This window comes from Bombina bombina, chromosome 5 (genome assembly GCF_027579735.1).
Source record: "Bombina bombina isolate aBomBom1 chromosome 5, aBomBom1.pri, whole genome shotgun sequence".
Classification (NCBI taxonomy): Eukaryota; Metazoa; Chordata; class Amphibia; order Anura; family Bombinatoridae; genus Bombina; species Bombina bombina.
The window spans coordinates 587,301,638-587,317,773 of record NC_069503.1 but is presented as its reverse complement, the minus strand read 5'-3'; the positions used below and the strand labels follow the sequence as shown (position 1 = coordinate 587,317,773).

The following is a 16,136-nucleotide window of genomic DNA, read 5'->3' as shown; positions in this document are numbered from 1 at the left end:
ATTATCAAAGTGTCAAGATCGTCAAATTTTGAAATGTGTGACATAATATACCCTCCCTCGATCTCAATCTGACGCAGATCGATGCTTGCGTCATCCCAGATGTTTCAAATACACATTCCACTCTATATGACCCTTTTTCCAATTTACCAAACATTTAACAGGTACACTTGCGTCTATTCCAGCGCAGCATACCGATCGTTCAAACCGCTACCCTTGAGGCCGCGGATGACATAGAAATCAATTGGAGTCTGAAAACACAGGAAGGTTATGTTCAATGCTGCAAGACGATAAAGCATATTAGATAATAAAAGCAAATTATAAACTTTATTAAAATTCTATACTCTTTCTAAATCAAACAATATTATTGCTCCAAATTTGGTGCAAAGTAATGCTTCAATTTTGATGCACTAGTAGATATAGGGATAAAAATGAAATACATTACTACTTATGGATTATGTTACATCTTTGTCTATTATTACAAAGCAAGAGGACAATATTATTGCTCCAAACTTGGTGCACTAGTAGATATAGAGATAAAAATTAAATAAATACATAACATAATATAGCTAACTTCCTTTTTTATTTTTTTTTGTTTTTTTGGATAAATCTATATACACCATGTTTAAGGCATGTAATACAAGTCCCACTCACCACTTCGCACCAAATTTGATGCAACACTTTTCGCACCAAATATGACGCAATACTCCTAGACAACCCACACATTTTTTTTCCACCACTTTTGATAGGGATATGCATAATCACATGATTTATGACATCAGCTAATCAAATTTAAATATACATTGTATAGTATCACTAACAAATAAAATTGCTCGATACTTGTGTCATTGATCACCCATCAGAACTTGTAAGTGCTATCTGTTACATTGTGTATTATACTTTGAAAGTATGTATATGTGTAATTAGTATTAAAGATAAACATTGATGCTGACATTAGGACACACAATGTAATATTTTAGACAATGATTTTAAAAATTTGAATGATGTTTGATTCAATATAATCTTAAACTGATAGCTCAAAGGGATAGCCCACATAACATTAAACTGTCATGATTCAGATACAGCAGCAATTAAAATCACCTCTTTACTGTCATGCTATTTTAAGTGTATTTCTTCCTTCTCTTGAATTTCATTTTCATTAAGAAATGTCATCTTATATGCCAGACAATTTTATAACACCTGTGTAGGGGTGGTTTTTTAAAACTAGATTGCAATCCAGAGGGGTTACACAGGTACAGAGAGAAAACTGGCCCAGCTCTTAAAATATCCATTGATTGTAAATAAATACATATGATACCCTGATGACATGTTATATTCACAATTATTCCTGCTCAGAATAATAATACATTTACACTATATACATATATTGGTATAAATAAACACAGAGACATGAAAGACAACATTGTTTAGAACAAAAAAAGGAATTTAGGGACATGTAAATATATTTGCAAAAGATTTCTGACATAACACACACACTCATATATATATATATATATATATATATATATATATATATATATATATATATGCAAATTATGACACTTAGGGAAGTCTCCCTATGTGTGATGCAGGAATCCAGACATGGACCCGTTACTCAGTGTGCCTAGAGGGATATGTCTGCACCTCACTGACGAGGCCCACAATAGGCCGAAACGTACGTCTGGGGTTTTGCTGTATCTCTCGTTCAGAGAGGGATTGCCTGGTATTTCGGGGCTGGGCTGTACTGTGAAGTCAGGATCAGACTGATATGCTTCAGGAAAGTTCTTCTCTGTGAAAGGCACATGTTGGGCAAAAAGAGGCTGCTTCTTGGGTGGTAACTAGCCATAGAACAAGCTATTATGCTATTGTTCGTTCTCAGGTTGAGCGCTTCTCTCAGGAAAAACCTGAATAACTGCAACATTGATGACTGTTAGTTAACAACAGTCCGATGCTCATCGCACCATACTTGACGCACGTGTTTTTTTTTATAAATAAGAGCATTGTATGTGGATCCGCGCAGCAATGTCTGGCGAGCATATTGACGCCTGTGAACGCACCGAGATTGACGCTTTGATAAATAGGCCCCCATATGTTTTACGATTGTAAAAAAACTGTTAAATGTAAATAACTTTTGGTATGTTTTATCAAATGTCCTGAAAATTTTAGAATATGTTTGAATAGATAGATTAATTAATGTATTGTGGGACGTTTGGGGGAAATTGGTTAACATCTAAGTTCAATTTTGTACGTTAAGCCACATTAAGCTCCCCAAAAAGCAAGCTTAATGTCACTCATTTGCCTTGTGGGACACCAAAATCCATGAAACTTCTAGGATAGGTTTAGAAAGTGAAAAACTGAGTTTGTGCCAAGTTTCAAGGCAATTGATTGAAGTTTTGGTGAATTTTGGTACATTAAGCTCTTTTTACATTAAGCTGCTCACATTAATTGTTTTAGGATTGTAAAAAATTTGCTAAATGCGAATAACTTTTGGTATGTTTTATCAAATTTCCTGAAATTTTCAGAATATGTTTGAATAGATAGATTAATATATTGTGAGAAGTTTGGGGGAAATTGGTTAAGATCTAAGTTCAATTTTGTACGTTAAGCCACATTAAGCTCCCCAAAAAACAAGCTTAATGTCACTCAATTCCCTTGTGGAATTCCAAAATCCATGAAACTTCTACGATAGGCTTGGATAGTGTAAATCTTGGGTTGTGCAAAATTATGCAGCAATTGATTAACATTTGGCCACTTTTTTACTCATTAAGCCACATTAAGCTCCCCAAAAAACAAGCTTAATGTCACTCATTTGCCTTGTGGGACACCAAAATCCATGAAACTTCTAGGATAGGTTTGGAAAGTGAAAAACTGAGTTTGTGCCAAGTTTCAAGGCAATTGATTGAAGTTTTGGTGAATTTTGGTACATTAAGCTCTTTTTACATTAAGCTGCTCACATTAATTGTTTTAGGATTGTAAAAAAATTGTTAAATGCGAATAACTTTTGGTATGTTTTATCAAATTTCCTGAAATTTTCAGAATATGTTTGAATAGATAGATTAATATATTGTGAGAAGTTTGGGGGAAATTGGTTAAGATCTAAGTTCAATTTTGTACGTTAAGCCACATTAAGCTCCCCAAAAAACAAGCTTAATGTCACTCATTTGCCTTGTGGGAAACCAAATACCATGAAACTTCTAGGATAGGTTTGGAAAGTGACAAACTGAGTTTGTGCCAAGTTTCAAGGCAATTGATCAATGTTTAGGTGAATTTTGGTACATTAAGCTCTTTTTACATTAAGCTGCTTACATTAAATGTTTTAGGATTGTAAAAAAATTGTTAGATGTGAATAACTTTTGGTATGTTTTATCAAATGTTCTGAAATTTTCAGAATATGTTTGAATCCATAGATTAATGTATTGTGGTAAGTTTGGTGGAAATTGGTTAACATCTAAGTTCAATTTTGTACGTTAATCCACATTAAGCTCCCCAAAAAACAAGCTTAATGTCACTCATTTGCCTTGTGGAATTCCAAAATCCATTAAACTTCTAGGATAGGCTTGGATAGTGGAAATCTTGGGTTGTGCAAAATTATGCAGCAATTGATTAACATTTGGCCACTTTTTTACTCATTAAGCTACATTAAGCCATTTTCACATTAAATGTTTTAGGATGTCCCAAAGAAAAGGAGGGGGTGAAGGAAAGTAATAGAATGTGCAGTGTGGGGACAGAAGAATGCCTCTTTGTCTGTCACCTGGCCTGAGAGTGTGACTGAAGTGAGTCCACCTTTGGACAAGGAAACTGTTGAATTAGAGGATGAGAGCCTAGTTTTTGCCAGAGCTATCAGGTTAAGTGACCGTGAAATGAAAAGGTTAGGAATAGACGTGAGCTTGTTGCATAAAGAGTGGGTTATTATTAGCTGAACTGCAGTTATGAGATTGAGGGGTTACATAAGCTAGATTTTGGAGGTGTTAGCTGTGATTGTGAGTAAAAAGAAACAGATGGAGGAACTGGGTTAGGATATACCCAGGTGCAAAGAGAAGGAAGATGATAAGCGAAAGAAGATGAGAGTGTGTCTCATGTGAGTTTCTAAACTTAGTGTCAGTGGAACATGGCTGACTGAGGGATGAGAGAATATAATAGAGCTCATGTGTGATCAAGAGAGGAGAGGATAGAAGAGAAGGTGAATAGAAATGGTCTGAGTGTTATTTGTGAAAGCAGAAGCTGTGACTTTAAGGAGATGGGAGGATATGTTAAAGGCAGACAGAAGAATGTATGGGAAATTTAGGAATAGTAGATCTATAAAAGTTTTTACAAAAAAGCACACCTAGTTGTGAAAAAAAAGATTGCCTTACCCTAAATGCATGTATTACAAAGGTGAGAAGTGAGAATTAATCAAAACAATATATATATATATATATATATATATATATATAGTGTGGGATCAAACATACATTCATACAAATATTATTAGAAAAAATTGACAGCTATACGTTCCACACACACACAACACATTGAAATCACTTAAACACTGTGTAAAATAAAGAATCGCCAGTTCTTATGATGTGATATATGTCAGAAGAGAAAATATGGTATTGAAAATAAAGAGCTAAGATTTAGAGAGGAGTATAACTATCTCAGGCTAAGCTCCTATAGCGGGAGCTAAAATTACTTTTACTCTATCTAATCAATCTCAGATAGCAGTCATAGTGGTTAGTGTATATAGAGTGACAGAGTAAATAACAATTGAAGGCTAAGCTCCTTCTATGGCGGGAGCTGTAATTATTTTTACTCTTACTGATCGGTAAAAAGAGGAACTATGTCCTCATGAGAGTGACTCTGACGCACGTTTCACATAACGCTTCCTCCGAGTAAAAGTAATTTTAGCTCCCGCTATAGAAGGAGCTTAGCCTGAGATAGTTATACTCCTCTCTAAATCTAAGCTCTTTTTTTCAATGCCATATTCTCTCTTCTGACATATATCACATCATAACAACTGGCTATTATTTATTTTACACAGAGTTTAAGTGATTTTAATGTGTTGTGTGTGTGGAATATTCGGCTGTTAATTTGTTCTAATAAAATTTGTATGAATGTATGTTTGATACCACAACATATATATTTTTTGGTTTTGATTAATTCTCACCTTTATTGTATTGAGGGTAAGGCAATCTTTTTTTGTACACAAATAGGTGTGCTTTTGTTTTTAAAAAGTATTTAAACTATTGCTTTATACCCTTAATTCAGCAGTACAATATTGAAAGTTTCACATTTACTGCTTAATTTAATTAATCATTAAGGTATATTAACCCTCACCATACTGTAAGATATAAAAAGTACCAGTTTAGCTGTAATCAACTAATTTTTCCAGCACAACAAGCACAAACACATACACCTATACAGTATACAAACGAACCACACGTTCACAAACACATATACAGTATACACACGCCCCACATTCACACATGTATATACAGTGTACACACACACATACAAACATATATAGTACACACATACACACACGTATATACAGTGTACACACACACACATACAAACATATATAGTGCACACATTCACACACGTATATACAGTGTACACACACACACATACAAACATATATAGTGCACACATTCACACACGTATATACAGTGTACACACACACACATACAGACATATATAGTGCACACATACACACACGTATATACAGTGTACACAAACACACATACATACATATATAGTGCACACATTCACACACGTATATACAGTGTACACACACACACATACAAACATTATTAGTGCACACATTCACACACGTATATACAGTGTACACACACACATACAAACATATATAGTGCACACATTCACACACGTATATACAGTGTACACACACACATACAAACATTATTAGTGCACACATTCACACACGTATATACAGTGTACACACACACATACAAACATATATAGTGCACACATTCACACACATATATACAGTGTGCACACACACACACACACATACATATATAGTGCACACATTCACACACGTATATACAGTGTACATACACACATACAAACATTATTAGTGCACACATTCACACACGTATATACAGTGTACACACACACACATACAAACATATATAGTGCACACATTCACACACATATATACAGTGTGCACACACACACACATACATACGTATATAGTGCACACATTCACACACGTATATACAGTGTACACACACACATACAAACATTATTAGTGCACACATTCACACACGTATATACAGTGTACACACATACAAACATATATAGTGCACACATACACACACGTATATACAGTGTACACACACACACATACAAACATATATAGTGCACACATTCACACACATATATACAGTGTGCACACACACACATACAAACATATATAGTGCACATATACACACACGTATATACAGTGTACACACACACACATAAACATATATAGTGCACACATTCACACACGTATATACAGTGTACACACACACACACAAACATATATAGTACACACATACACACACGTATATACAGTGTACACACACACACATACAAACATATAGTGCACACATTCACACACATATATACAGTGTACACACACACACATACAAACATATATAGTGCACACATTCACATACGTATATACAGTGTATACACACACATGCACACATACAAACATATATAGTGCACACATACACACAGGTATATACAGTGTACACACACACACATAAACATATATAGTGCACACATTCACACACGTATATACAGTGTACACACACACACACACATACAAACATATATAGTGCACACATTCACACACGTATATACAGTGTACACATACAAATATATATAGTGCACACATACACACACGTATATACAGTGTACACACACACACATACAAACATATATAGTGCACACATTCACACATGTATATACAGTGTACACACACACACAAACATATATAGTACACACATACACACACGTATATACAGTGTACACACACACACACACACAAACATATATAGTGCACACATACACACACATATATACAGTGTACACACACACACATACAAACATATATAGTACACACATACACACACATATATACAGTGAACACACACACACATACAAACATATATAGTGCACACATTCACACACGTATATACAGTGTACACACACACATACAAACATATAGTGCACACATTCACACACGTATATACAGTGTACACACACACAAACATATATAGTGCACACATACACACACGTATATACAGTGTACACACACGCACACAAACATATATAGTACACACATACACACATGTATATACAGTGTACACACACATACAAATATATATAGTACACACATACACACACGTATATACAGTGTACACACATACAAACATATATAGTGCACACATTCACACACGTATATACAGTGTACACACACACATATACAAACATATATAGTACACACATACACACACGTATATACAGTGTACACACACAAACAAACATATATAGTGCACACATTCACACACGTATATACAGTGTACACACACACACATACAAACATATATAGTACACACATACACACACGTATATACAGTGTACACACACACACACACATACAAACATATATAGTGCACACATACACACATATATAGAAACACACATTTTTTGCACAACTAGCTGATTCTACACTTTAGAATATGTCTTATACATTTTAAAGTCCAAAGAAAAGAGACAAAACCACACTCCATAAAAATTTGATGATTTATTGAATATTTTTAAAAATTCAAAAATAGTAATATGTGACAGCCTAGCCACTTGTATGGGGAAAGAGCGCAGCACACGGGCTTACGCGTTTCGGCTGTTAGCCGTAATCATAGCCTGTTGTGTGTCTGTGTTCCCTGCCTTTAAGAACACCTGAATCTTTTCTAATTGGTTAAAAACATTATGCGCTATTCCTCCTTCTAATGCCCAGGTAATGCTAAACACCTACAGCTGTGTACTTAACCCTATCACTCTTTCAGTAACTACTTCTATCTGTTATTGTTTAGCTACTCGTACTTATATTCGAGAATTGTGCTATATACATAATGTGTGATAATAAGGGATATGCCAGATGAAACACATTTTAAAGACAAATGATTACACTACAGCAATTTGATACTTTTTTTCAACCTCTTACCTTCGCTCACATAAAATAACATTTTATTGTACCTGAGTTTTGCTGGGTCAGATCTGTCTCAGAGTCACCAATCCCGGGAACTCTATCAGTTTGACTAATCACTTCTTCATCTGGCCTTTCTGTAGCAATGGTTCTCTGAATATTCTGATACCTGTAAAATAATTGAAAAACATATTTTTTTAGAATCAAACAGGCATATAAGATATTTAAACCCATCTAAAGGTATTCTTTAAAGCGACAGTCTACAATAGAATTTATATTGTTTTAAAAGATAGATAATCCCTTTATTACCCGCTCCTCAGTTTTGCACAACCAACACAGTTATAATAATATACTTTTTACCTCTGTGATTACCTTGTATCTAAGAACTGTAAGCCCCTTAAAGGGACACTCAGCTTAAATTAATTTTTCATGATTCAGATACAACATGTAATTTTAAACAACTTTCCAATTTACTTCCATTAAAAAAAAAAGTGCACAGTCTTTTATATTTACAATTTTTGAGTCACCAGATCCTACTGAGCATGTGCAGGAATTCACAGACTATACGTATATGCCTTTGTGATTGGCTGATTGGGTAATTGACATGACAAATTAAAGGGATTGTAAGAGTTAAAGGGACAGTCTACAATAGAATTGTTATTGTTTTATAAAGATAGATAATCCCTTTATTCCCCAGTTTTGCACAACCAACACTGTTATATTAATAAACGTTTTACCTCTGTGACTACCTTGTATCTAAGTATCTTCTGAAAGCCCCCTGATCACATGACTGTGACTATATAAAATCTATTGAGTTGCATTTACTACTGTGTTGTGCTAAATCTTAAATAACTCCCCGGGTGTTAACACAATGTTATCTATATGGCCCACATGAACTATCAATTCCTTGTTGTGAAAAGCTATTTAAAAAGCATGTGATAAGAGGCAGCCCTCAAGGGCTTAGATATTAGCATATGAGCCTACCTAGGTTTAGTTTCAACTAAGAATACCCAGAGAACAAAGCTAATTTGATTATAAAAGTCAATTAGAAAGTTGATTAAAATTACAAGTCCTATCTGAATAATGAAAGTTTAATTTTGACTAGACTGTCCCTTTAACACTCTGCTATCTATTACTGCTATCTTATATAAATCTACAGCCACCCAGCATAGTGTCAGCAACTATTACTTTCTATGTATGTTCTGTTTATCACTATAATGTATGTTAGGCTGCAGTGCCATTGCATTAATCTTTTAGCTGTCATACAACAGTCATTACATGTCATACAACATCTTTTATACAGACTTATTGAAGAGGACTGTTAATAAAAAATCTTCTTCACTGAATTAACCCTCCTGTCCACCACTAATCCTAAATACTGATGACCAAGGCCCACAAATTGCAATTAAAGGTACCGTAAACTCAAAATTACACTTTTATAATCTAGATCACTGCTTCTCAACCGCGGTCCTTAAGTACCCCCAACAGGTCAAGTTTTTACTGTATAAAGGACAACTAAGAGGAGCACTTGGAGTAAGTTAAAACAATGCTTATTTATTTCTTTCAAAATGTTAAAAAAACTGTTTGAAAAACAACAGGGTAACTTGATAAGTGATCCCCTTTACTTCTGAGATCAGCTGACACGATTCGGCATAGGCTGTCCAGCTAAGACTACAGCCTATGCCGAAACGCGTCAGCTGATCTCAGAAGTAAAGGAGTACACTTGTCAAGTTACCCTGTTGTTTTTGAAACTGTTTTTTTTTTTTAAATTCAAGTGCTCCTCTACGTTGTCCTATATGCTTTGAATCGTTGGCTCTCTGAGTGAGCACGGAGAGGGAAACGGCAGCCCAAACCTTGGAAGTTTGCACAGACAGGAGCTGGAAAATGCTGGGTGACATCATCAGCTACGGCCACACAACCGCAAGCTAAGTCGCAGGACTCTGTGAACTGGAGCTGAGAGTTACAATGACTAGGGAGAGGGCGTAAAGCCACAGCCGATGGATGTAACCTGCAGAGGGTTCTGGAATACATGCATGACCTGACGGAGGGGTGCGACGGAGTAGGGTAAGAGCGTGCAAGCGCAAAACTGAAACTGAAACAGATCGTTTGTATACCCTGAGCAACCACATTTAATGTACCCTGGGGACCAGGCATGCAATGTATACTCTGAGAGACTATCTACCCTGTTTTGGTTTTTGAAGAGACTGTTTGCTCCAAGTGCTATGTTACGGCCATAAAGTATAGTATTTTACTTTTGACAGTCACACTGGTGTAACCTTCCCGGATGCTATATATTTTTTAAGTATAGAGGTTTAAAACACAGTGCCAAAGGAAAAGTTTTGACATAACTATGGCACAGTATAATTGCAAACATCACAAAAGCTCCCATAGTGCACCAAGTATTCAGACAGCGTGACTATTACATGTTACACGCTCATATACCCTGTTACTATATCTTTACCTGGAACTGCTACCAGGTTTTCACTGTAGCTGAACCAGTGCACAGGTTACAGGCGAGTATTCTTAAAGAATTTCACCAGAGAGCTTAATAGAACCTGGGGCCATTAGGAGAACAACTGAAATTGTATTACTTATCTCTCCTCACCCCCAATGGGGGTGAGGAGTGCTGAAATAAAGGTAAATGGCCTATTAGTAAACAATTATAATACAATAATACACTCCAGCAGGTAAAACGAATCACTGGGAGCAAATTAAAGGAGAAAAAAAATAAGGGCACACTGCCTTTAATTTTGTTTTTCTTTTACTTTTTGCTTGCAAATGTTTGCTGGCTTTAAAGGGACAGTAAAGTAAAAATTAAATGTTTATGATTTAGATAGAGCATGCAATTATAAACAACTTTCTAATTTACTTATTTTATATATTTTGATTCTTTCTCTTGGTATCCTTTGTTCAAAAACAGGGTGGATAAAAATCAAAGATTTAAAAAAAAAGAGTTTTTTTATTTAAATAAGTTTATTTTTTTTATTTAAACCACATACAATTCTAAACAACTTTCCAATTTACTTCTATTATCTAATTTTTTCATTCTCTTGGTATCCTTTGTTGAAGGAGCAACAATGCACTGGGAGATAGCTGAGCACATTGGGTAAGCCAGGCATGTATGTGCAGCCAACAATCAGAAGCTAGCTCCCAGCAGTGCATTGCTGCTCCTGAGCCTACATAAGAATGTTTTTCAACAAAGGATAACAAGAGAATGAAGCAATATATAATAGAAGTACATTGAAATGTTCTTTGTGAATTATGAAAGTTTAATTTTGAATTTTCTGTCCCTTTACACAGAATCAACCCCTTAATAGGCTTCAAGAAGCTCAATGAATAGAAGATTGTTTGGAATGGAACAGATCTGCACAAGGATCTAAGTGTGAGGAGTGAGGGGAAAGCAGTAAACAATTATAGTGAAACCTATAATGTTATTGTTTTGTTTTAAATAAACAATTTATTTGTTATCATTAAGGTAATTATTTTTCTTTAGTTAAATAAAACTATTTAAATTCAGGGCCGGATTGGGCCACCGAGATACTGTACTGGCAGCTGCACAGATAGAGCAGAGGCTCAAGCAGCTCAGCTGCAGATGCGGACGCTCCGCTCCATTAAGCAAGCCGGCATAGGCATTATTTAGGCAACATTACACAGTGTGAGCTGAGGAGGTGAGGGAGGGTGTCCTTAGCCAGAGGGGGGGCGGGGCTGACCCGGGGGGGGTGAGGCTGAGCCGGAGCCGGAAGGGGCCGGAAGGGGCGGGGCTGAGCCAGAGCCGGTGAAGGAGGTTAGGAGCGGAGCAGCCGACTTGCTAACACAGCGTGAGGAGGTGAGGGAGGGTGTCCTTACATAATTGCCGGGGATTGCACCGGAGGGGAGCGAGGCTGAGCCGGAGGGGGGGCGAGGCTAGGAGCGGCCGACTTGCTAACACAGTGTGAGGAGGTGAGGGAGGGTGTCCATACATTATTATATTATTGCCGGGGAGTTTGGGCCGTGGGGGTGAGGCTGAGCCGGAGCCGGAGGGGGGCGTGGCTGAGCCAGAGGGGGGCGGTGCTGGGCCATATAAATTTCCAGGGCCGGTCTGATTTCCCAGTCTGTTTAAATTGTTATTTTTAATGTCATTATTATTTTTCTCCTTCCAATAAAGTACAGCTGAAAAGTTGATCATATATGAATGATTAACCTATTAATCTGGAGATAGTTCACCTGCCAATAATTTCATAATTATCTATGTATTTCTAATGACATAACTAAATCATTCATTTTCTGATATAACTGGAAAAATCACTGGAAAAGTTATTATTCTAAAAATGAAACCTTTATGTAGAAAAACACAATTTAAATTGAGGCTTATTGACTAGTGATTTAAATTGTGAATTAAATTGTGATTTAAATAGGGATTAAAATCAATTTGATTTAAATAAAATCCACCCTGTTCAAAAACATACCTAGGTAGGCTCAGGGGACAGCAATACATTACTGGGAGCTAGCTGCTGATTGGTGGAAGCACATGTATACCTCTTGTCAGTTGTCATTGGCTCACCTGACGTGTTCAGATAGCTCCCAGTAGAGTGTTACTGCTATTTCAACAAAGAATTCTATCGGCTAGATTTAGAGTTTGGCGGCCAAAGGGGTGCGTTAGCTACGCGTGCTTTTTTTGTATGATAGAATCCTATCAGCCAATCGGAATTCGAGGGACGCCATCTTGGATGACGTCCCTTAAAGGAACCGTCATTCGTCGGGAAGTCGTCGGAAGAAGAAGATGGGTCCGCGGTGGAGGTCTTCAAGATGGAGCCGGTCGTCATTGGATGAAGATAGAAGATGCCGCTTGGAAGAAGATGGTTGCCGGTCCGGATCTACTCTTCTTCCCGGATAGGATGAAGACTTTGGAGCCTCTTCTGGACTTCTTCAGCCATCGCTTGATAGAAGACTTCAGCCGGATGATGGATGTCTAGCCCCCGCTTGGGCTTGGATGAAGATTTCGGAGCCTGGAACGATCGGTGATACCTGGCATGGTGAAGACAAGGTAGGAAGATCTTCAGGGGCTTAGTGTTAGGTTTATTTAAGGGGGGTTTGGGTTAGATTAGGGGTATGTGGGTGGTGGGTTGTAATGTTGGGGGGGGTATTGTATGTTTTTTTTTACAGGCAAAAGAGCTGAATTCTTTGGGGCATGCCCCGCAAAGGGCCCTTTTAAGGGCTGGTAAGGTAAAAGAGCTTTGAACTTTTGTAATTTAGAATAGGGTAGGGCATTATTTTATTTTGGGGGTCTTTGTTATTTTATTAGGGGGCTTAGAGTAGGTGTAATTAGTTTAAAATTGTTGTAATTTTTTTTCTAATGTTTGTAAATATTTTTTTATTTTTTGTAACTTAGTTCTTTTTTATTTTTTGTACTTTAGTTAGTTTATTTAATTGTATTTATTTGTAGGAATTGTATTTAATTTATTTATTGATAGTGTAGTGTTAGGTTTAATTGTAGATAATTGTAGGTAGTTTATTTAATTTATTTATTGATAGTGTAGTGTTAGGTTTAATTGTAACTTAGGTTAGGATTTATTTTACAGGTAATTTTGTAATTATTTTAACTAGGTAGCTATTAAATAGTTATTAACTATTTAATAGCTATTGTACCTGGTTAAAATAATTACAAAGTTGCCTGTAAAATAAATATTAATCCTAAAATAGCTACAATATAATTATAATTTATATTGTAGCTATATTAGGATTTATTTTACAGGTAAGTATTTAGATTTAAATAGGAATAATTTATTTAATAAGACTTAATTTATTTCGTGAGATAAAAATTATATTTAACTTAGGGGGGTGTTAGTGTTAGGGTTAGACTTAGCTTTAGGGGTTAATCCATTTATTAGAGTAGCGGTGAGCTCCGGTCAGCAGATTAGGGGTTAATACTTGAAGTTAGCTGTCGGCGATGTTAGGGAGGGCAGATTAGGGGTTAATACTATTTATTATAGGGTTATTGAGGCGGGAGTCAGGCGGATTAGGGGCTAATACATTTATTATACTAGCGGTGAGCTCCGGTCAGCAGATTAGGGGTTAATACTTGAAGTTAGCTGTCGGCGATGTTAGGGAGGGCAGATTAGGGGTTAATACTATTTATTATAGGGTTATTGAGGCGGGAGTCAGGCGGATTAGGGGTTAATACATTTATTATACTAGCGGTGAGCTCCGGTCGGCAGATTAGGGGTTAATTATTGTAGGTAGCTGGCGGCGACGTTGTGGGGGGCAGATTAGGGGTTAATAAATATAATATAGGGGTCGGCGGTGTTAGGGGCAGCAGATTAGGAGTAAATAGGGATAACGTAGTTGGCGGCGGTGTACGGAGGGAAGATTAGGGGTTAAAAAATTTAAATATAGTGGCAGCGATGTGGGGGGACCTCGGTTTAGGGGTACATAGGTAGTTTATGGGTGTTAGTGTACTTTAGAGCACAGTAGTTAAGAGCCTTATAAACCAGCGTTAGCCCAGAAAGCTCTTAACTACTGACTTTTTTCTGCGGCTGGAGTTTTGTCGTTAGATTTCTAACGCTCACTTCAGCCACGACTCTAAATACCGGCGTTAGAAAGATCCCATTGAAAAGATAGGATACGCAATTGACGTAAGGGGATCTGCGGTATGGAAAAGTCGCGGCTGGAAAGTGAGCGTTAGACCCTTTAATGACTGGCTCCAAATACCAGAGGGCGGTAAAAACCAGCGTTAGGAGCCTCTAACGCTGGTTTTGACGGCTACCGCCCAACTCTAAATCTAGGCCTAAGATAATTAAGTAAATTTGATAATAGAACTAAATTGGCTCGTTTAAAATGTATGCTCCATCTGAATCGCGAAATACATTTTTTGGGTTTCATGTCCCTTTTAGGAAATAAATTAACACCAGCCGTCCATGGAAACTTATGGTTATAACATAGGTTAAGTTGGTTAAAGTAATTTAATTGATGGAAAGATTAGCACTATTTATACATACTTGGCTGTAGACAAACAGCTTCTTTTATTCAAAACTATATTAAATGTTCTTGTATAAACACTAAATCACATTTAATTAACTTATTTTTAGACTATACACAGCCCATGGAATACTTTAATTTGTGCACTTTATAGAACGTAAAACTGATTCTATATAAACTGCTTTGTTACTTTATAAGTGGAACGAGATCAACAGAAAGTTTAGTAACCTTGTTTGACTATAATCCAGAGCAATAGTTTTTTTAATTTGTATGCAGGTCATTTTAAAAGACTTGTCAAAAATTATCCAAAAATCTAAGTATTAAATCAAACCAAAAATAATTAAAAAAAAATGTTCCAGCAGTACAAAACTCAACAAAGCTAAATGAGGGAAAAAAATATATGGAATTATTAAAATAAAATATGATTATAAGTGCAAATTTTTATAGAAAAAACTGTTAAAGGGGTATTAAAGGGACAATAAATCCAATGTTTTCTTTCATGATTCGGGTAGAGAATACAATTTTAAACAACATTACAATTTACTTCTATTATATAATTTGCCTCATTCTTTAGATATTCTTTTGTTGAAGAAATAGCAATGCACATGGGTGAGCAAAGCATATGAGGCATCTGTGTGCAGCTACCAATCAGCAGCTACTGAGCCTATCTACATTTAGCCACCAATCAGCAAGCGCTACCCAGGTGCTGAACCAAAAATGGGCCGGCTCCCAAGCTTACATAAGTAACAATTGATAATAACAGTAAATTAGAAAGATGCTAAAAATTGCATGCTCTATCTGAATCATGAAAGAGAAAATTGGGTTTCATATCCCTTTAAGTGCTTGCTTGCTGGAAATTCTCAAATTATATACGTTTGTAAAAAAAAAAAAAGAGAGATAATGGAATCTATTTACCAAAGGTTAGGTGGAAATGATTTGCTATTGCGGGCTTGTGCAATGCTACCCCCTTTCATCACCTAGCCATTGC

The 16,136-nt window shown here is 36.2% G+C and overlaps 1 protein-coding gene across 1 annotated transcript in view; it reads right to left on the bottom strand.

The window, feature by feature from the left end:
- Positions 1 to 16,136, bottom strand: part of HECW1 (HECT, C2 and WW domain containing E3 ubiquitin protein ligase 1) — a 416,305-nt gene that overhangs the window by 111,363 nt on the left and 288,806 nt on the right. Inside the window, exon 11 of the mRNA XM_053714546.1 lies at positions 8,245 to 8,363. Within this exon, the coding sequence (XP_053570521.1) occupies positions 8,245 to 8,363 (119 nt within the window). The remainder of the gene's footprint in view (positions 1 to 8,244; positions 8,364 to 16,136) is intronic.